This window comes from Mytilus trossulus, chromosome 1, assembly GCF_036588685.1.
Source record: "Mytilus trossulus isolate FHL-02 chromosome 1, PNRI_Mtr1.1.1.hap1, whole genome shotgun sequence".
Classification (NCBI taxonomy): Eukaryota; Metazoa; Mollusca; class Bivalvia; order Mytilida; family Mytilidae; genus Mytilus; species Mytilus trossulus.
Window position 1 is genome coordinate 29,203,163 of NC_086373.1, and position 21,917 is coordinate 29,225,079.

At 32.4% G+C, this 21,917-nt stretch overlaps 1 protein-coding gene across 1 annotated transcript; it reads left to right on the forward strand.

The window, feature by feature from the left end:
• Positions 1-5,573: 5,573 nt before the first annotated feature.
• On the forward strand, positions 5,574-7,496 carry LOC134707398 (4-galactosyl-N-acetylglucosaminide 3-alpha-L-fucosyltransferase 9-like). Its single transcript, XM_063567113.1, has one exon. It carries the CDS (start codon positions 5,675-5,677, stop codon positions 6,596-6,598), a length of 924 nt encoding a protein of 307 aa, XP_063423183.1. The 5' UTR covers positions 5,574-5,674; the 3' UTR covers positions 6,599-7,496.
• Positions 7,497-21,917: the final 14,421 nt, after the last annotated feature.

Sequence of the window (21,917 nt, forward strand, 5' to 3'; positions counted from 1 at the left end):
ATAAAATAACCACTTTTCCGCGATAGAAATGACAATACAAATAGGAAGAAAAAAACATACCCCTCCCCCTTTTCCATAAATTTAGTGGTACAATAAATTACTTACAAAGTGTCTTGTATTTGTCATACACCGTTATCGGATGGTAACAATACATTTGTGTCTTACTTCATGCAGTAACAGTTATATTTTAATTGTGTATAAATAATGTTTTTTAAAAGGTTTATTTCTAGATTAATTAGTGAGTTTTATTTCACATTCTAAATGAGCCGTAGGGCGTATTAGAGATGACCAGGATATTGACGAACGAACGTACGAAAGCGTAACTTCGCGAATCTTACGAAGCGGGAGCGGCAGTTTACATATTATTGAATGTATCCAACATTAAATCGTCGAAGTGAAAGAAATTGCATGGTTCTGCATGTAGTTGAAAGAAATATTCTGTTTATAAGCTTCAATCATTAAAAAAATTATGTTTGCTACAAAAGAAATAGGTGCACTCGATTATTCAAAACTCTGTTTTAAAATATGAGGTCCCAAAAGTGTTTTTGGTGGTATAAAAGGGTGAAAGCATAGATATCAAAGTTTACCATATTGTTATAATTTCTTTTTAATTTTAAATCTTGTTTTCTTTTCCGAAATTTATCTATCTTCGTTGGCTTATGTCCCACAAACATGCCAGATAAGGCTGATTACAAGGAACCCTGATCAAATCAAAGACATAAGTTCCTGAATTCTAATTTTTTAAATATTTTGCATGTCGTAAAAGGGCTGCTGAAAAATGATATTGAAGTTTATTAATAGTGTATTGATACTTTTGATATTCAAAGTGCAGTTGCATCTCTTATGGTTATTACATTTTCCGCTCATTTCAATAGTGTATTCATTATAATTGCAAACTAGTACGAATATAAATGAGTTTACAGACTGCTATTATGTCCATTTTCACTGAACTAGTGCATAATTTTATTATGGAGCCAGCTGAGACCCACCTCCGAATACGGGATTTCTCGCGGAGTTGAAGACCATTGGTGGCCTTCAACTGTTATCTGCTCTTTGGTCGGGTTGTTGTCTTTTTGACATATTCCCCATTTCCATTCTGATTATTATTTAGAAATAATTTTTTGCTGATTTTATTTTGTAACAGCGGTCCAGCTTTTTGACAAATGGTGAAAGGAGAATATGTCAGGATATCACAATAAGACTAGCAATTTCAAGGGACCATTTCGATTATTTTTTGTATTGTTATTTTGTGATGATTTAACAGAGTTATAGCCGATTGCATTGAGTGTGTATGTAAAGGTAGAATCTTTGGTTAGCTTGCTTGTTAGCTAAACAATGAACTCAATATTATGTACAATATATTACCTTCCTTTTATTACGGGTCAAATTACGGCCTAGAACACGGAGCCTTGGCTATAATGTATGTTTTTTTCATATGCTTGGTGAGATAAAAAAAACAATAAAGAAATATATACTTTTTTGCAATAATAATATTGTTTAAAGTGAACTAAGCAATTGTTAATGGACCAAGTAAGCCTTGTATGAAATCTGATGACCAGTTTAACACTTAACAGATTTTTTCGTCAGAGGTTGACAGGTATGATAAAAGTCTACCATATATATTTTAGGGGGGGGTGAAATTTGAAAACGGCAGGACGTGAATGTGGAGCAAAAAAGGCGAGTAACAATTATGTAATAAAAAAATCAGGACAAACTTATATTAGAAGGCAGGACCGAATAAAGTGAAAAATAAAAGGGACAGAGATTACACTAATTTAAAATATAAATAAATGCAGGACAACATTTGACATACTGCCCTCCCCCCGTCCTCATTTAAAAATAATAAGTTTTTGAACGGGTTGCAAAAACGGACTTTATTTTTATATATAAACTGATCGATGAGTTGAGTTTACATATATAACTTTAAAACTCAATTAAAAAGACAGATAAAGAAACGATCTCACAACATTACATTTACATATTGTTTCAGAGCATCTAAATTATGCATTCATATCTGTATGAGTATGATAAAAGTTGTCGGTGCACTTGAATACGCCTGTGCGTGATGTATATTTCATCATGCGTTCAACAATAATAAAAACTACATGTATATGATATCGTAACATACGTAACACTTTTATTCGTCTTTTATCTATAAATCATGAAAACCATTTAAAATTTGTATATTTAATGCATTTATCTCTATTATCAGTCAGGGGCATTACTTAAACAAGTAACAATTAAAATTACCTATACAAGTAATGTTGAAAACGAGGCTAATTTAGATATAACTTATATAAGTTATTTTTCTGAATCCAAGAATACAGATTCTACTAGCTTTAAATAATGTTAACAGTTATCTGGTTATTTTTCCCTTGATATATAAAAACTAATTCTTCAGAAACACTATTTAACTTTCCTCTAAAATCTTGAAGGAAGACTGATATAAATAGATAGATACTTGTGAATTAATTAAGACCTGAAGTTATTTATAATTTGTAACCGAAATCAATTACATATGTGCCTTAGATAAGTGTAATTGCTATTTTTTTCAAAAATGTTTAAAATAACTTATTCAAGTAATATTTTTGTCATTATTTTCAAAGTAATCCTTTATCTCTATATTCCTCTCAAATCTGATAAATTATTTATTTCATGATATAAAATGTTGTTTAAAATCACGAAAACTCCATTTAGTCTATGTTTCTATTGAAAATTAACATAACTCTATGAAGTAATTTTATTATTTTTAAAATAACAAATTACTTATATAAGTAATTAAAAAAAAATAACTTGTTTAAGTAACGCTCCTGACTGATTATCGTGATTGCATCCGAATACAATTCAAACATATTAACCATAACATAACAACACCTTTTAGTTTTAAGTACGTTTGTAAACATATAATTACCCCTCCTAATACGTTCGTTCGTCGAGATAGGTTCGTTCGTCAATATCCTGGTCATCTCTATTAAAACCTGAACGTATTAGAAAGGAATATCCCACTTTAGTGTTGTCGGAAAAATAGGATACTTAATTTTGCAAATCTTTATAAAAAATAATATTTTTTTGACGGTATATAAGTCAGATAATGCATATTTTAAGGTTTTTCTTGTCGTAGAACACACCTCGGGTTGTCAGGATTGCTCAAAGAAAGACTTCCCTGTGGTCGGTCTTTCATTTGATCAATCCTGACACCTTTTGGTGTGTTCTAGACTACGACAAGAAAAGCCTTAAAATATGCATTATCTATAACTTAAGTAATTTATTGAAACGAAATCCCTCACTTAATAATTTACCAATGATGTATAGATTACGTTCGTTAAAATCTTTGACATCACTACAGACCTGATATATTAACACGATACCCAGAGATAGTATACGCTACACTGTTATCTATTATTTAATAAACTAACATCAAACATCAATATGCACGTCCATTTGAATAGTTAATGCTAAAAAAGTATCTTTGAATGTCAAGATTACTAACACTTCCGATACACAAATTCAATAGAAAAAATATATAAAGGTGTTTTCTAGATAAAAAGAGGGAGAGAACACTTGAAATAATATATATTGAGATTTCATAATTCAATCATCATCCGTAATGAAGAAATCTTCTTTAATAATTGTATGGGTTTCTACAATCGGCATTACCTTTTTTTAAACAGTTCTTGTATATTTTTTTTTAAATAATTAGGTAATGAGCATCAATAAAGACCGAAGAACAAGAGACATAACGTCCAATGCCAAATATTCCATTCGCTATTTGAACGTCATCTTATTAACAATATATACTGCATATAGGTTCTATGATATCGGGAATGGGAGATTGAGCCGTAATTTTTACTGTTATTTATTATTAACTCTAGTTGGGATTTTAATCTAAAAAAAATAAATGCGAGAAAAGACCGATTTGTTTATGACTTCAGTAAGAAGCTACTTCAATCTCTGTTATGTATAAGAGACCGCTTTAAATAAAAGTTGCGAGACTTTAAAAAATATGTTGCTTTCCAAAATACAACTAATGGAACTTTATAACAAGTGATAAGCTACACAGATTTTAAAGCGCAGAGAAAAATACCTTAAGTGAATACTTTTATCTTTTAATGAAATAGTAAAAGATCGTAAAATGAGTATACAAATAGCAAACAGATATAACTAATTAACCTACGTATTTAAAGTATGGACACAAATGATAGTTCCAGTAAAAGTAAAAAGCTTGATATGGACACGTTTTGGGGGTCGAACACGTTTGGGTGTTATAAAAAAATAGACAGGTTTGGGCGTTTATGCAAATGACATCATGTGGCGCCCTTTTACAACTAGACATGTTTTACAGTTCATTGACGTCGATGTACACACGATTGGGAGAATCGGACACGTTTGGGGGAAGGACACGTTACTGAGTGTTACATATATATACGCATATATATAGCTATAGGAATGATGTGAAATTTCAAACGATATTGAACTTCTTTTCACATTTTCCCCCGTATCATGAGTGATCTGTAAGATAGCAAACTATACCACAAGGAAACAAATATGTCATCCTGTAGATTATATGTTAGTGTTTGATAGCAGCATCATGATCCGATAAATTTGAGGCATTGGATGACAGTTTTTCTTTTGTCGTTTCGTCCAGTAGGTTTCGATGTTTCTGGATAATTTGCATCATCTTAATCATAACTGGCTCGCTCACATGACACGACATCCCTTAGTTAATACTTGTATCGTTGTATGACTTTTGTCATCAGAATCAACAATTATACCCCTCTATTTGTAATGCCATATGAAGCCTGTTTAACGATCATAGATTTATTGTCACACGTTTTAGTTTTCCCTAGTTCAAGCATATCAATATGTATTCTTTTTGTACCTGTAACGTTTGATAACATGACCTTCGCATTTTTTGTCGTTCGCATTCAATGTCACTATTAGTAATAATTCATATTATTTCGGATGTATTTCAATGCAGTTAACTTAATTGTATTCGAAAACTTCAATAGGAACATACCTCAATGATTTTTAAACCTTAACATCTGTACTTATTCAAACATTTATTTTCTTATTTACAGAAGAGAAACATATGTATATTTGATTTATTATGATAAAACCAAAAAGTCCGGAAAATAGGAGAGAACAGGACTTATCGAGGTGAATATTGTAAAGAAAAACTGCTATATGATGAGTAAAAAAAAGACTGATAAAACTTTATTTGTAAAGCTTCGTAGGTATTGGCTGTGCCGCTTTTTTTTTGTCAAAATCGACTACAGTTGATGTATGTAAGACATTTTATATAATATGACATGACGACGGAACAAAAATCCATATTACAATGTTTACTCTGTCATCATATGGAGTTTTTGCTATAAAGTATGTCGGTTCAATTCACTTGATTTGTCTTGATTTGTTATTCACTATAAACATTCATGCATTGACATCATGATAATAGTATGATATTCAAATCTGCATTTGCAATACACGTTAAAAGTTTTTATTTGGGTTTTTTTCAGCCAAAAATGTATCTTTAGCGGTTCTAGCCTTTTTATTTGGCATATGGATCGTGTGGACTTTACGTCAAATAAAAGACTTTGAAAGAACAAACTCTAATACTTTCAAGAGGCAACCGCAACATTTAAGAACACATGCTTCTAAAACCTTTTTTACTATAATGTTTTATGCAAAACCTGCCTGGTTTAACCCTAAAACTGTTGTGTTTGATAAGTGTAGCTTTAAAAACTGTGAATTAACCATAGACAAACAATTATTTTCCACAAGTGCAGCTGTCATCTTTCACCATGATTCATTTTCAACCTTACCCGAGAAGCCAAGCGGTCAAGTATGGATATTTGCTACTTTAGAGAGTCCATTTTATACTAGTAAAAGTTTCAACACTGATGGATCGAAGATGCATTTTAATTGGACAATGTCGTACCGAAAAGATGCAGAGGGATTTTCACCGTATGCATTTCTGAGGAAACAACTTCACATTCCAGTCAAAAACTACACTTCTATATTTATTAATAAAACAAATAGTATTGCTTGGGTAGTAAGCCACTGTCAAACTCAATCAAAGCGAGAGGCTTATGTCAGAGAATTATCGAAATACATCGATGTTGATATATATGGAAAATGTGGGAAACCTTGTTCTTTCAAAGGAGATTGTAAAATACATTTGAGTAAGACTTACAGATTTTATCTTTCTTTTGAAAATTCACTATGCAAAGACTATGTGACGGAAAAAATATTAAGTATGTACATTGATGGCATTGACTTTATTCCAATAGTTCGAGGTGCACCTAATGCAGGAGAAATTTTGCCACACAAAACGTATATATCTACGTCTGATTTTAAATCGCCGCAGAAACTGGCGGCGTTTCTAAAAATGATTGGCAGCGATGAATCACGCTATATTTCATATTTGAAAGAAAAAGAAAAATATTTGAATAATGGAAATGGAATGCTTAAAGCGGGAATTTGTGATATATGTCATCATTTAAATGTTAGAAAACAAAAGCCTAAACTCATAGACCTTAACAAATGGTTATGGGAAAATCAGTGCCATGTGCCAAATGACATACCGTCTGACAAATGATAGTAATTGATATCAGAAAACAATTGGAATTCATAATGAACTTAAAATAATAAGGTAATGCTTTACAAGCGTAATGATTAGCATGTTGATAGTTATAAAAGGTACCATGATTTTTGTAAACAGAAAATTTATAAAAATGATCACATTATTGATATTCATGTCAACACAGAAGTGTTGACTACTGGGCTGTTAATACTGGTAAAACTTAAAACTGTATTTGAAAAATGTGTCGACGAGATAATAACCCGACCAAACTGCAGAAAACAGCCGAAAATCAAAGGCGAGAATCAGCTGTCCCATTGAAACAAAAGTGTATGTATTTAACAGAAAATGGGTTGTGTGTGTTTAGAATATGTACCTTTATCTTTATAATGAGAAACTACTGTCTTTTTTTCATAATTTCTATTTGGTTACTGATATACATTATGTAATATATTAGTTAGGACATCAAACTGCAACCGAAATTTTTATAATTGATAAATTCGTAGCGACAGTGTCGAATTGATTTCTGACACTTAAAATGGGGACAAAGTCCCCTATTACAATAGAAAATCAATAAATAAGTAAATGAAAAAAATCGTGAAAATTTCCCAAATTTTTTATTGTACTAATGAACTCAAAATCGTTCAAACTTTTTTCAGTCGCTTTTTTTAACTCCCGTTTTTGCAAAGAATGTAAAAAGTCTACTTCCTTCTTCCGGTCTCGTTGTCGTGAGACTTTGAGTAGTCTAGTAAAATATAGGAATTCATAGAACAGAATACCAATATTTCATTTTTAATAATTCTTTGTCTTTGGAATAAATTGACGTTATGTAATGCATTTCATTTTTTTGTTTACATTGCACATGACGTCACAACTTAAATAACGTCACAAGTAAAATCCCTAACAACAGAACCAATATTGGAAACGTTACGGTATGTCCGTTCCTTTTTTTAACAAATATTTAGGTTACAAAAGAGAATTCATAAATACTTCGTCCCCATTCACAGGTAATGGCGGTAATGCCTGCCTAATATTATGGGGACGAACATTTTTGCGTTCTGTGCAAAGCGGGAATTAAGAAAACGACCAATGAACAAAAAATAGTTCAAACTTTTTTATTGTCGCTTTTTTTTAATTCCGGCATTTGCACAGAACGCAGAAATCTACTTCGGTTTGCCGGTCTCGTTGTCGTTAGACTTTGAGTAGTCTGGTAAAATAGAGGAACTCAGGAACACACAAATATTTTATTTTTAATAATTCTTTGTCTTTGATATGAATTAATGTTACTTGATGCATTGCGTTTCTTTGTTTACATTGCAACAAATGAAAGTTTTTAACGACCTTGACTGGCTATACAGCCCTTGCACGGTCGGTAGACATTGAACATGACGTTATACCTTAAATAATGTCACAAGGAAAATCCCTTACAACAGAACAAAATTTGGAAACGTTACGGTATTTTCGTTTCTTTTTTTTAACAAATATTAAAGTTACAAAAAAAAAAAATCTTACAGACTTCGTCCCAATTCACGGGTAATGCCTGCCTCATCTTATATAAACGAAACTTCAAATATCGTTCTTCAAAAATCGAAAATCGATTGGATTAAATCAAAACCGGCTTATAAACTGAAACCGACGGAAACACATCAACTATAAAAGTGAAACAGAGGAACAACATATACTGTGAATTCAGTAATATTCGTTGTATACCAATTTTCGTGGGTTTCGTTGGTACAGGTGAACCACGAATTATGATGTTCCACGAATAAAATATTTTCAATAGGCTTTGTATGAAGAGATTGGCAAAACCATGAAATCAAATATCCACGAATAAGCAAGTTTTCAGCAATCCACAAAATTTGATACCCACGAGAATAAATGAATCCCCAGTATACTGACGTGTAAAAACAAACTAACATTTAAACGAATTATTTGATAGGTACTGCAATATTCCTTACTTGTTACAGGACATTTTACGTAAAAACATTTGTTGGTTGATATAGTTATCAAAGGTACAAGGATCATAATTTATTACGCGAGACGCGCGTTTCGTCATCAATGACGCGCATATCAAAATAGTTATAAAGCCAAACAAATACAAAGTTGAAGAGCCTTGAGGATCTAAAATTCCGAACATTTGTGTCAAATACGGCTAAGGTAATCTATGCCTGGGATAAGAAAATTCTTAGTTTTTCGAAAAATTCAAAGTTTTATAAACAGGAAATTTCTAAAAATTACCACATAATTGATATTCATGTCAACACCGAAGTGCTGACCACTGTGCTGGTGATACCCTCGGGGACGAAACGTCCACCAGCAGAGGCATCGACCCAGTGGTGTAAATAGTTATCAAAGGTACCAGGATTATAATTTAGTGAGCCAGACGCGCATTTGTCTACATAAGACTCATCAGTGACACTATTATCAAAATAGTTATAAAGCCAAACAAATAAAAAGTTGAAGAGCATTGGGGATTCAAAATTCAAAACATTTGTATCAAATACGGCTAAGGTAATCTATGCCTGGGATAAGAAAATCCTTAGTTTTTCGAAAAATTCAAAGTTTTATAAACAGGAAATATCTAAAAATTACCACATAATTGATATTCATGTCAACACCGAAGTGCTGACTACTGGGCTGGTGATACCCTCGGGGACGAAATGTCCACCAGGAGAGGCACCGACCAAGTGGTGTTAATAGTTATCAAAGGTACCAGGATTATAATTAAGTACGCAAGACGTGCGATTCGTCTACATAAGACTCATCAGTGACGCTCATATCAAAATAGTTATAAAGCGAAACAAATAAAAAGTTGAAGAGCATTGAGGATCCAAAATTCAAAACATTTGTGTCAAATACGGCTAAAGTAATCAATGCCTGGGATGAGAAAATCCTTAGTTTTTCGAAAAATTCAAAGTTTTATAAACAGGAAATTTCTAAAAATGACCACATAATTGATATTCATGTCAACACTGAATTGCTGACTACTTGGCTGGTGATACACTTGGGGACGAAATGTCCACCAGGAGAGGCACCGACCAAGTGGTGTTAATAGTTATCAAAGGTACCAGGATTATAATTAAGTACGCAAGACGTGCGATTCGTCTACATAAGACTCATCAGTGACGCTCATATCAAAATAGTTATAAAGCGAAACAAATAAAAAGTTGAAGAGCATTGAGGATCCAAAATTCAAAACATTTGTGTCAAATACGGCTAAAGTAATCAATGCCTGGGATGAGAAAATCCTTAGTTTTTCGAAAAATTCAAAGTTTTATAAACAGGAAATTTCTAAAAATGACCACATAATTGATATTCATGTCAACACTGAATTGCTGACTACTTGGCTGGTGATACACTTGGGGACGAAATGTCCACCAGGAGAGGCATCGACCCAGTTGTGTTAATAGTTATCAAAGGTACCAGGATTATAATTTAGTACGCCAGACGTGCGTTTCGTCTACATAAGACTTATCAGTGACGCTCATATCAAAATAGTTATAAAGCCAAACTAATACAAAGTTGAAGAGCATTGAGGATCCGAAACAGGTGACAGAAATACAGCACAAACACAGTTAGAAGACTCATCATAGAAAAACTCTGAAATATATAGATCATACAGTCACAGAAATATATACATATGAAAATAACAACAAACAAAGGATTTTCAAATGATAATGACGTTTGTTTGAAGTTACATAAGTAAATCACTTTACAATCAATAAATCAACCAACCAACCAACCAATCACATGGAGAACGGAGATGAAGAATATTTTAAATAGTAAAAACCCCATCAAAAGAGCAGAAAACAGCCGAAAGCCACCAATTTGTGTTCAACACAACCGTAAAATCACGCAATCAGAGATTGTCTTCAGCTGCCCTCTAAATAAAAATGTCAACTAGTTCAATAAAAATGGACGTCACACAAAACTAAAATAAAAGAAACAAAACATACAAGCGTACTGGGCTATAGTTTCCTGACTTGGGACAGACGCAAACATGCGGCGGGGTTCAACATATTTTGTGACATCTCCACTATCCCCCTTTACCACTATAGCAAGCCAATGTTTAATAAACAGACAAACGATAATACATTCAGTAAAACTCAGTTTTAAAGAAATCAGAGGCCGATGTAAGAATAGGAAACAACAGAGACTAAGCAAAATGACAATGATTCATATATTAACAAAGAACTACTTATAGTCACTGACACGCTAGCTACAGACCTCAACTAAATTGATCGAAAGATAAGATTGATATAAGAAAATGTGATATGAATGGAAATGAGACAACTCTTCGTTCAAGTCACAATTTGTAAAAGTAAACAATTTAAGGTCAAAGTACGGTCTTCAACACGAAGCATTAGCTCACACCGAACTGCAGTATATTAAGGGCCACACAAATTAGAAAGATCATAAAAAATGTCATATGTAATAGTCAGTATTGAGATTCAAGTTGATTGGACTTTAACTCCTTCAAAAAACTACTTTGACCACGAACTTGAACCTGAATTCGAACAGACGAATCTACGGAAGAACAAACGGACACACACACTGAGAAAAACATACTGCCCAAAATGTGACATAAAAAAATGTGCTGAAGTTATATGGAGGGCTAGTAAATCGTAATGGGCCGTAATATCGTTTCTCGATGTTTGTCATATTTGATCTTTATCGTAAATTAATGTGTTATAAATTAGGCAGTTATATTTCTAAATTGAGCTGTCAGGACCTTTTATAGCCGAATATCCATTATTTTTTTCTCATTGTTGATGGTAATTCAGTTGCCAATATATAATGGCTTACAACCACTTTCTTTTTAAATTTCTTAGAAAAGCTCTCCTGGTCTTTTTTTTATCGTCAGGCGAGAACTAATTTAATTCAATGGTTGTTATTTTTTACGTGTAACATGTTTAAGAAATAATTCCTTCATGTCCTGCTCTATGCTTATTTTAACATGGGTAAGCATTATATTTGTCAATATTTTATACAGAGCGTTAGCGAGGTATAAAATGTGGTCAAATATAATGCTGACCTATGTTAAAACAAGCATAGAGCATGACATGATGGAATTATTTCGATTCTAATAGGACAAATACAGTATTTTTATAGGTCGAAGCGAACGAAAATATCGTAAATATGTTTGGCTGTTCCCGTTTTTTCCCCAAGGAGTCTATACATTGAATTTCACATTTGATAAGTTTAAAAAAACTACTAACAAGGCAAATATATGTTGTTTGATAAAAATATATAATAAAAGTTTATGTTAGATGCTTCAATGTATATATTTTATGGTAAATAATCACCGCCTTCATTTATCAGATTTCATTTTGTTCAACGTAATCTGTACTTTGTTTTACGTTTGAAGTTAGATTCAAAACAGACCAGACATAGCTAAATAAATATAGTTAATTGCTACCTTACTTTGCTATTAATAAGTATTGAAATGTGTATTGTTATTATATTAAATATCATTATTTAATTCAAATATAATCTTAAATCAATCCTTATTCTATCTTATTTTTTTCTTATGTGACGTCATTTTTTTTATTTTTTGATGATCTGTTTTACAATTTCAAATATGACGACACTTGGCGTAGAGGTTTGAGATTATCCGGATGTGTTTCATTTTGTCGGGTTATGTAATGTATTTCGGTTGTTTCCTGTAATTAGTTAATACTTCAGTTGTATCATATATCTTTTGTATAGTCATTTTATAAAATTTACTGTTTGCAATAGTATGAATTATTCTAAATAATAGGGATTTTCTGGTATTAACAAACATTCTGGCCGTTTTTGGCACAACTGTTGGTCCTCGATGCTGTTCAACTTTGAACTTGTTTCGACTTTCAAACTTTTGTGTCTGGACGTCACTAGTAAGTTCTGTGTGGACAAAATACTCTTCTGGCGTATCAAAATTTTAAATTTGTTGCCTTTTGTTAGCTATTATTCGTGTGTTTCTTTGTCAATTATGTTCTGTAATGTTGTGTTGTCATTTTAATGTTCTATTTTACATGGTCATAAAAGAGGGAGGTTTGGCATGCCACAAAACAAGGTTCGACCCACGTTTTTTTTTCTTTTAAAAATGTTCTGTACCAAATCAAGAATATGTCACTTGTTATATAATAGTTCGTTTCTGTATATGTTACATTTTAACGTTGTATTTCTGTTGTGTCGTTTGTTTTCTCTTATTTTTTACTGTGAATTCACATTGCTATAAGACGTGTCACGGTACTTATCCATCCCAAATTTCCTCAATGCTTAGCCCGTTTCTGTGTGTCGTTGTACTCTTCTTATATTTAATGTGTATCCGTCAGTTTTAATTTGTTACCGCGATTTTGTTTTTTGTCCATGGAATAACGAGTTTTGAACAGCGGTATACTACTTTTGCTTTAATTTAAGGTTAACGATGGAAATATAGTTAATATGAACAGTAAGTTCGTGCGCATGTGTCAAACATATTTTGTGATAATTAGAACATAGTTTTGTTTATTAAGCGTAATAAGGACGTCATATTAGAATTGTTCTTCGATTATTTTATGTACATAAGTTAGGCCGTTATAACGTTATAACTTGATTTCAATTTGCATTGCAGTGACTTTTATAACTGACTATGGGGTATTTGCTTTGGTCATTGTTGAAAGCCGTTAATGTCTATGTCATGTGGTCTCTTGTGGTAAAGTTGTCTCATTGGCAATCAAAGGACTTTATTTAATATCTTAGCTAGGTGTATACATGTTTATATAATATACTCATATAAATTCAAGTCCAAGTATATTCGAAGGCTAAGATTGACTTTGGGGGTAATTTCCCTAAAGGTTAAGGAAAAAAGGGTCAACAAGGGGTCAAAACAAGCAGTGCTCTACTTTCCAGACAAAATACTTGTGTTTAAAGTGGTATGGGAGTCTTTAAAAAATCGATATTATTAATTCATACTTTGCCGAAGTGTAGAATGTAGTGTGATATGATAAACAACAATGTAATGAACGTAATGGGTCAACGGGTATTTTCTGAAGCTACAGGTTACGACATAATGACAAATTTTCTAGGGATTATACTGGCAAAACATCATTATGTGATTAGAAGCTAAACTAAATGATAGAATTGTAAATTGAATTATTAGAAGTTAGCTTTTTGTAAATGCCTTGAAAATATCAAAAGAAAGAAAGGGTGACCATGTTTTTTTATCCGGCTTAAATATAACATAACAAAATTGTAAATTGTATATAACATTTTCATACGTTAAAAAGTTTTCTTAATGAACCATATATTTATAACAAACACACATTAATTGAAATTAATTTTTTAGCATGTTATGTTTAATAAATGCCTATAATTCTAAGGTCATCGCCTGGAGATAGAAATTAAGAAATGGAGACGCATGAGTGCCTGCAGTTGAAATTCGACAATCAGAGAGACGACATGGAATAAAGAACCGGGATGTCGCTGCTGCGAAAATCTAGATATTGAAATTGTAGCTGCAGGTAAAGTCCGACAAATATTCTGGCTCTCATGACATTTCAAGTATAACATCACATGAATGGGTCTGTAAAACCGCTATTGAACGTAAATTAAAGCGCCATTTGTGCCAGTAGATATACCAGCGCCTATAACTACATATTCAAAACTGGTGAGATAGATAGAGGTTAAAAAAATGTTCGATAGAAAAGATAGAGAATAGGGATTTCACTTGCTTATCGCTGATCAAAAATGGTGTCAGTCAAATTTAAATGCATATATAAGTGTAATATAATGTGATAACTGTTTAACAAAAAGCAACAAAGTTTAATACATTAAAACTATTGAGTCTATTACTAATGTATTTTTTTGTTATATTAAGATGCTTTTGCAACGATTTTCCGATTTAACTAGTAAATTGATTCCTTATGTGTCAATAGTTAGAGATATACGGATTTGATTTGAGAGATTTTTTATTGTCAAAAAATATTAAGGATAAGACATGCAAACAATCTGATTAATAAAAAAACAGTCTTATATTGGTGACATTTTATAGTACACTGTTATAGTAAATGGGCAACTAAAAAAGTAACCTAATTCATAAGACAAGTGTATCAACCCGAGATATTCTGTATGTGGCTATATATTCCAAGCATTTAACTCGATGATTTGTTGTGTGTTGTGGTATACATGTATCATATTTGTTTTCTTTCGTTGTTTTGTACATATTTTAGGCTGTGAGTTGCATGTGTGTACAAGTTATCATGTTTTACAAACTATTTTCTGTACAAAAAGTGCATGTACAAATAATTTATGACGAAAATTCACTAATAACTTGTACAATAATTCATAATATGAATTTTGGGTGAAAAAAACATTGATACACACCACGTGCACCATAGCATTGTTATTAAACTATCGTTAAGTACACCTGGTTAACAAATACAAGAATAGTTATTTATCATTCGTTTTGGCAGGTGATTGAAATATGGCATCAGTAGATGCATATATTCACATCAGAATAAAAGGCATCTCTTCGTCAACACTTCAACGGCTTATTACTTTTTGGGTCAATTGCTTTAATAAGTTGTCAAAGGTATATATCCCGGGATTTATAAATTACTCTTTTTTAGTCATTTACTGAGTTGATGCGATAGTGTAAACATGAATGACTTTATTGATTATGATCAGAAGGAGAAATTTGTCCAAAAGGTTCTGACCCTAGCAGGGAATGATACAATAAATAACAAGTATGTGTACACCAAGGACAAGCATAAAGAGCTTATAGTTAAATTTGGTAAGATACTGATAGTGAACACCTAATTAAAACTTCGATCATTCTTACTAGGAATCGTGCACCTTGTCGACATTAGATCCAAGACTAATATCTTACCAAATAAATAAAGGCAATAGTAATATACCGCTGTTTGAAAATTTTAAATCGCTTGAGAGAACAAAAATCCGGGCTACAAATTAAAACTGAGGGAAACGCATCAAATATAAGAGAACTACGACACAACAGAAAGACAACATTAAAATGTAACACACACAGAAAGAAACTATGATAATACCACGGCCATGGTCCTGACTTGGTCCAGAACATTTTTAGACAACAATAGTGGGTTAAACCTGGTTTTGTGGTAAGTCAAACCTCCCGCTTGTAATGCAATGTTAAATATAACATTTATATATGACAATGAAAAAAAATGGGAGAACATATAGGATAGAGAAACACACAAATATTGGCTGAACAAGGTACCAGGTTTTAAAGTTGATACGCTTGACGCTTTATATTTTTGAAATCTCAGGATTTTCTTATCCCAGACATAGATAACCTCAGCCGTAGTTGTCACAATTTTTTTTTGGAGTTTGGGATTCTCAATGCTCTTCAACTTTGTACTTTTCTGGCTTTCTAAATATTTTGATATGAGCGTCACTGATGTAGACGGAACGCGCGTCTGGCGTTCTAAATTAAAATCCTTGTACCTATGATAACTTATTGCACCACTGGATCTATCCCCCTGCTGGTGGACGTTTCGTCCCTGAGGGTATCACACGCCAAATAGTCAACACTTCTGTGTTAATTTGAATATTAATAATGTAATCATTTCGTTTAATTTCCTGTTTACAAAACTTTACATTTTTCGAACATTAAAGGATTTTTCTTATCCCAGGCATAAATAACCTTAGCCGTATTCGTCACAACTTTTTTTGAATTTGAATCCTCAATTCTCCTCAATTTTGTACTTGTCTGGCTTTATGAATATTTTGATATGAGCGTCACTGATGAGTTTTATGTAGACGAAACGCGCGTCTGGCGTACTATATTCTAATCCTAATACATTTGGTAACTATTGTTTGCACAAGACGTAAAAGTAACGCTCAGAGTAAAAAATCTCGAAAGCAAAAACAGGTACAAAGCTGAAGAGCACTAAGGACCTAAAGTTCCAAAAAGTAGTGTCCAATACGGTAAGGGTTTTCTGCCTGTGATAAGACCATCCTTGTTATTTAGAATACTTCTGAATCATACTTTTGCAAACAGTAAATTTTATGAAATGACTTTATATAATAGATAAACATGATCAAACCGAAGTGGTGACTAACTAAAGAGTAAGAACGGATACATTTCATAAAACAACATCAACAAGCTCAGAAACATACACAGCCGAGTTAGCCAAAACCGTCAACGCACAAAGTGACGTCATATTTGAATCTAATAAATGAACTGGGTAATTAAATATCTATACATAACACACGAATATAACAGATTTACAACTACAAACGTTAAGACATGTGACAAAATCCAATGAAACTAAAAAATATAGCATCAAAACAAAATACATGAATTTGGGATATAACGTGAATTTGGGATATTAAAGTACCGTGAATTTGGGATATTAAAGTACCAGACGCGTCTAGAAATGCGAATGCACAATCAGCAAAGCAGCAAAGCAGTCACAATCGGTAATAAGTCACGTTCGGTTATTAAAAGATCAGACGACGTTATTACAAACCACAATCTAACACGTGGTAAAATGTCCTTAGCTAGTTTGGACAAAGAGACATCGTATGGATCAACCTGTTCGTGATGGTGTTCGTAAAATTTACTGAGTATGAATTTTAATCTGTCCTCCTCGTATAACTTTGTTGAAAGCGTTTCTGCGTTAGGAGCAAACTCCTATATAAAAGGTCCGAATAGTAAATAATGTATCAATTGAGATATGTAAACACTATACGAAGGGGCAGAGGGTATGTTACTGCTGAGAGATTGGAAAACGATAACTTGGAAATTGAAGGAGGAATAGAAGATACAAGAGGGACAGTCAAACTCATAAATTGAAAATAAACTGAAAACGCCATGGCTAAAAATGAAAAGGACAAACAGACAATGTAGTGAAGTGTGAGCCAATGCTCCATGTTGAATGCCGTACATTGACCTATAAAGGTTTACTTTTATAAATTGTTATTTGGATAGAGAGCTGTCTCATTGGCACTCACACCACAATTTCCTAAATCTATAAACAATAGCACACATGATACAATATATAAAACTAAAGAATTAACAACACGAACTCCACCAAAAATTAGGGGTGACCTAAAGTGCTCCGCAAGGGTAAGCAGATCCTGCTCCACGTGTGGCACCCCGTTCGTCATAGATATGTGTGTGAAGTTGTCCATATGTGTCAATATTGACAAAGAAATCAAGGTATCAGTAGTATCCTTAATTTCAAGTTCACTGGGATATATGAGATGTAAATATTGGCTGAAAAATGGTTTGATTTAATATATCGGAAAGTAAAATTAAAGAATTTCGCAAGGTGCTTTCTCCTTTTGTCTTTTAGAAGGGTCTGAATGAATTCTGCTTCATACGAGTACAAAAACAAATCGGTCGGTAGAAGTGCACAATAAAAACCCATTGGAATACCGACTGTCTGTTGAGATATGATCCTCCAATCTCAAGAGGTATATTGTCCATCAAAAAGTTCAGCATTTTGATAATATTATCTTCTATATATTTTTTGGTAGATTCATTGTGGTTCTGCAGAAAATATGAATTATTGTAACACAAAACAAGAAATTTGTATACACGATTCCAATGATTATCGAAAAGTCTCTGTTTAATAAGATAGTGAAGTTTATCTTTTAACTGAGCTGCGGGAGTAGTTGTGTAAAGGGTAGAACAATCACAAGTCTTGATGTTGCTGCAAAATTGCAAAGATAATGATCGAATATTAAGCAGTAGATTTTTCGAATTTTAGTATTTTTGAAGCCACTCTTTTACTGTAGAAAGAATAGTTGTCAATACTTTAGAAAGATGTATAGTCGAACGATTTGATGACTCAGCTATGTATCGTTCTTTATATGGAGTTTTGATAAGTTTTTGTATCCAGTATAATGATGGTGAATGTTCTTCGTTTTCTTTGATGTTGATACCAAAAGAAAGAAGGACAGATTTGTAACTTTATTAAATTCGCCCTTGGAAAATGATGTTAAAGAATATGTATGAATACCAGTAGTTCTATTTATTCAAAGCTCTGTTGTGAGACATGGCTTGCAAATAATGGTTTTTATATATAAAGACATTATTATTGGAGGCTTTATCTGCTCGAACAAGACATGTGTGTCATGCAAAGAGGATAAAGCATCCACCATATACGGGTTCTTGAAAGGGTTATCAACTCTTGTGTTAATAGTACATAGTAGTATGCGCTTCTGAATGCATGATCGAATAGCTTTGATCAATTCAGACAAAATAGCCAGTTCGGTTTTGTCTGGTTTGCGTTTTTCTATTTCCTTGAATAGTCCACAACTGCATCCACCAGTAACTTGAAGGTTTTATTCTACTTGATTGGTTGGGGAGTTCTATATTTTTGTTCTTTGACTAACAACTCTCCCAGTTGTTCATTTGTAACGATGCTAAGTAATTACATGACCAGTAAGTTTATAATTGTATTGTGACAATGAACATGAGCAATTCGAAGGCTTGGCTTTCACATCTTTGAGGTTAAAAACCTCTAAAACCCTCTTGTAGTTCAGATAATTTAATGCAATAGACTTGATGTAAGTGTAAGACATAACAGGTGTAGCTTTATTTTTGAAGAAATCGGGAATAGTATTTTTGTACAGATTTTCTGATGGAAAATATTACACATATTTATATTTACAGCATCTAATCTTCATTGTAAACGAGACAATCCCCTTTATTTTTTAGCCTTGTTGTTTGGGGTCAATGTCATTATATATATTCAACAGAATGCTCGGGTAAAACCCGGTCTTCAAAATATCCAGGGCCTTTTTTAATCTGTAGATAAATTTTGAGTACCAATCGGAAAAGCTTTATGACTGTTAACAGAATATGTATATCTTAAAGTTAAATTGAAGCTCTGGAAGATGGAAGCCACATGTGTAATCGCATCAACGGTTCTTGTGCTCCAACTTTTTTTAGTGAAGCAGTTAAACAGACTTTAAAAAACATGTTGAGTGTTTTAAAGGTGAGCGATATTGACATAAATGTTTTATCTTTTTATGTTGAAAAAGATAAAACATTTATGTCAATATAAATTAACTCATCATAGATATCAGGACTAAATTTAGTATACGCCAGACGCGCGTTTCGTCTACAAAAGACTCATCAATCACCTTTAAAATTCCATTCAAAACATGTTCGATAACCTATAAATATGTTGTAAACAAGTTGTCATCTTGTACAAATTATAATTTGTAAAACCAAATCTACGAATTATAATATGTACTTTTTTGTATTTTGGTTAATAAAAAAACATGTTCAACACTCAATTTCGTAGGTTCGTTAGCCTTATTATGTGTTGGTCATTATTCGAAAAGATTCACATAAACATATTTGCAATATGGTTTTACAAATAGAGATGCAGATTTTATTTTTGTAACACATAAGAGAGATTTAAACTATTTCAGCATATACACATTCATCCATCATTCTGAGGGAATTTTAAACATTTTAGAATAAAACTATTAATTCTACATTTCAGATTAAGTGTCTCTGCAATACATATACAAACTACTTATACAATAGCTCTTTGGGGAATAAGGCAAAATAATTAATTTTGTATCTGGTAGAATGCAGAGTACTGGGAGTACTTATTTTCCAAAAGTGTCGACCAAACAGGATGAGCCATACACATAACTCTTAATTTAGAATACATCATTTAGTTCATGTTTTCATTTATTATAATTTTTGTTAATTTAGATAAGCTGGGAATCTAAAACATAGTATAAATACACATTTAAAAAGAAATGACTTTCAATATAATAGATTTTAGAAATTGGATTTACACAATTTCAAGCAAATAATTTTGCTCTAGAAACACTTTACGTAATCCTATGTTATCAAAATATCTTTAAATTAGATATGTGATCAATTGAGCAGAGTACAATGAGAATATGGCACAAAACGTAATCTAACTTCAAAGAGAAGGGCAAAAGTAACCAAAGGGACAGTAAAAATCATAGTGAAAGATAATCAGACAAATAACAGTACATAAGATGCAACCCAGAAAACAAAAGCTAGCAATACGAAATCCACAAACAGGACTCATTTGGATGAAATCAAAACAAGCTTTTGCTTAGATTAGATGAGGTAACATATTTTTAAACGAATGGTCATTTTGAGTTACGTCGTGGAAAATCTGCATATAAAAAAACGAAATAGCTAACACAATAAATTATTGTGGCATCTGCTCGTCTTGATAAAATATTATTTGTCGGTTCTTCAATACTTTCCAATGCTCTTGATTACTTAAAGAACAGTTAATCAGGTAATACTTTAGATCACTTAAAATGTACAATAGTTTAGTGCAAGACAGGTAAGTCTGATATGATATGGATTATGTTGCAGGTACAATAAAAAAAACTTTTCAACGTGTGCTGCAAAATAAATCAAGTTTTGAATAATATTGCAATTAGTGGTACTCTCCCTTATCACTTAAACTTAAGTACCTAATGTGGTTTTGATTCCTGATTGTGTTAGCAGTCAGTCTCATATTTGACGACTGAAATGTTTTTTTCATTTATTGCAAAAATTATATAATTACTTTTGATCAACATAGTTATCAATAGAAACATTCATAAAGCATTAACATTGTTTATATACATATAGATATCTATATATAACTAGTCTAAACATCAACCCGAAAATGTTAGATCTGTAAAAGAGAGACGGAAGATACCAAAGAGACAGTCAAACTCATAAATCAAAAATAAACTGACAACGCCATTGCTAAAGATTAAAACGACATACAGAGAAACAATAGTACACATGACACAACATTTAAAACTAAAGAATAAATAACACGAACCCCACCAAAAACTAGGGGTGATCTCAGGTGATCCGGAAGGGTAAGCAGATCCTGCTCCACATGTGGCACCCGTCGTGCTGCTTATGTGATAACAAATCCTGTAAACAGTCTAATTCGGAAGGTCATATTCATGAAAGGGAAGGGAATTGTTGTTACGACGTAAGGAACATTTCCAATATCATTTGTGAAATGGTTATTCGGAAACGGTCAACCAACTCATGATGACATCCGTAAACTTTACGAAGGGATGATTTCAACTTCACCATTTGGAACTCTTGGTTTGATAGCTTCGTTGGGAGTAGCAACCTCTATAAAAAAAATCATGATAGGAAATGCAAGCACGGGAATATCATAACAATTTGGAGATATATACACCGTATGCAGGTTCTGCTGGAATGTTGCTACTTAGAAATGGAAAGTTCACAATTGGAAAGCTGAAATCATCTCTTTTGTCGTAAAGTTTTGTTTACAACCGACCCTCATTTCAAAATGTAAGTCAAGATATCAGACAGACTTAACTGTATCTGTAGTATTATTTATCTCTA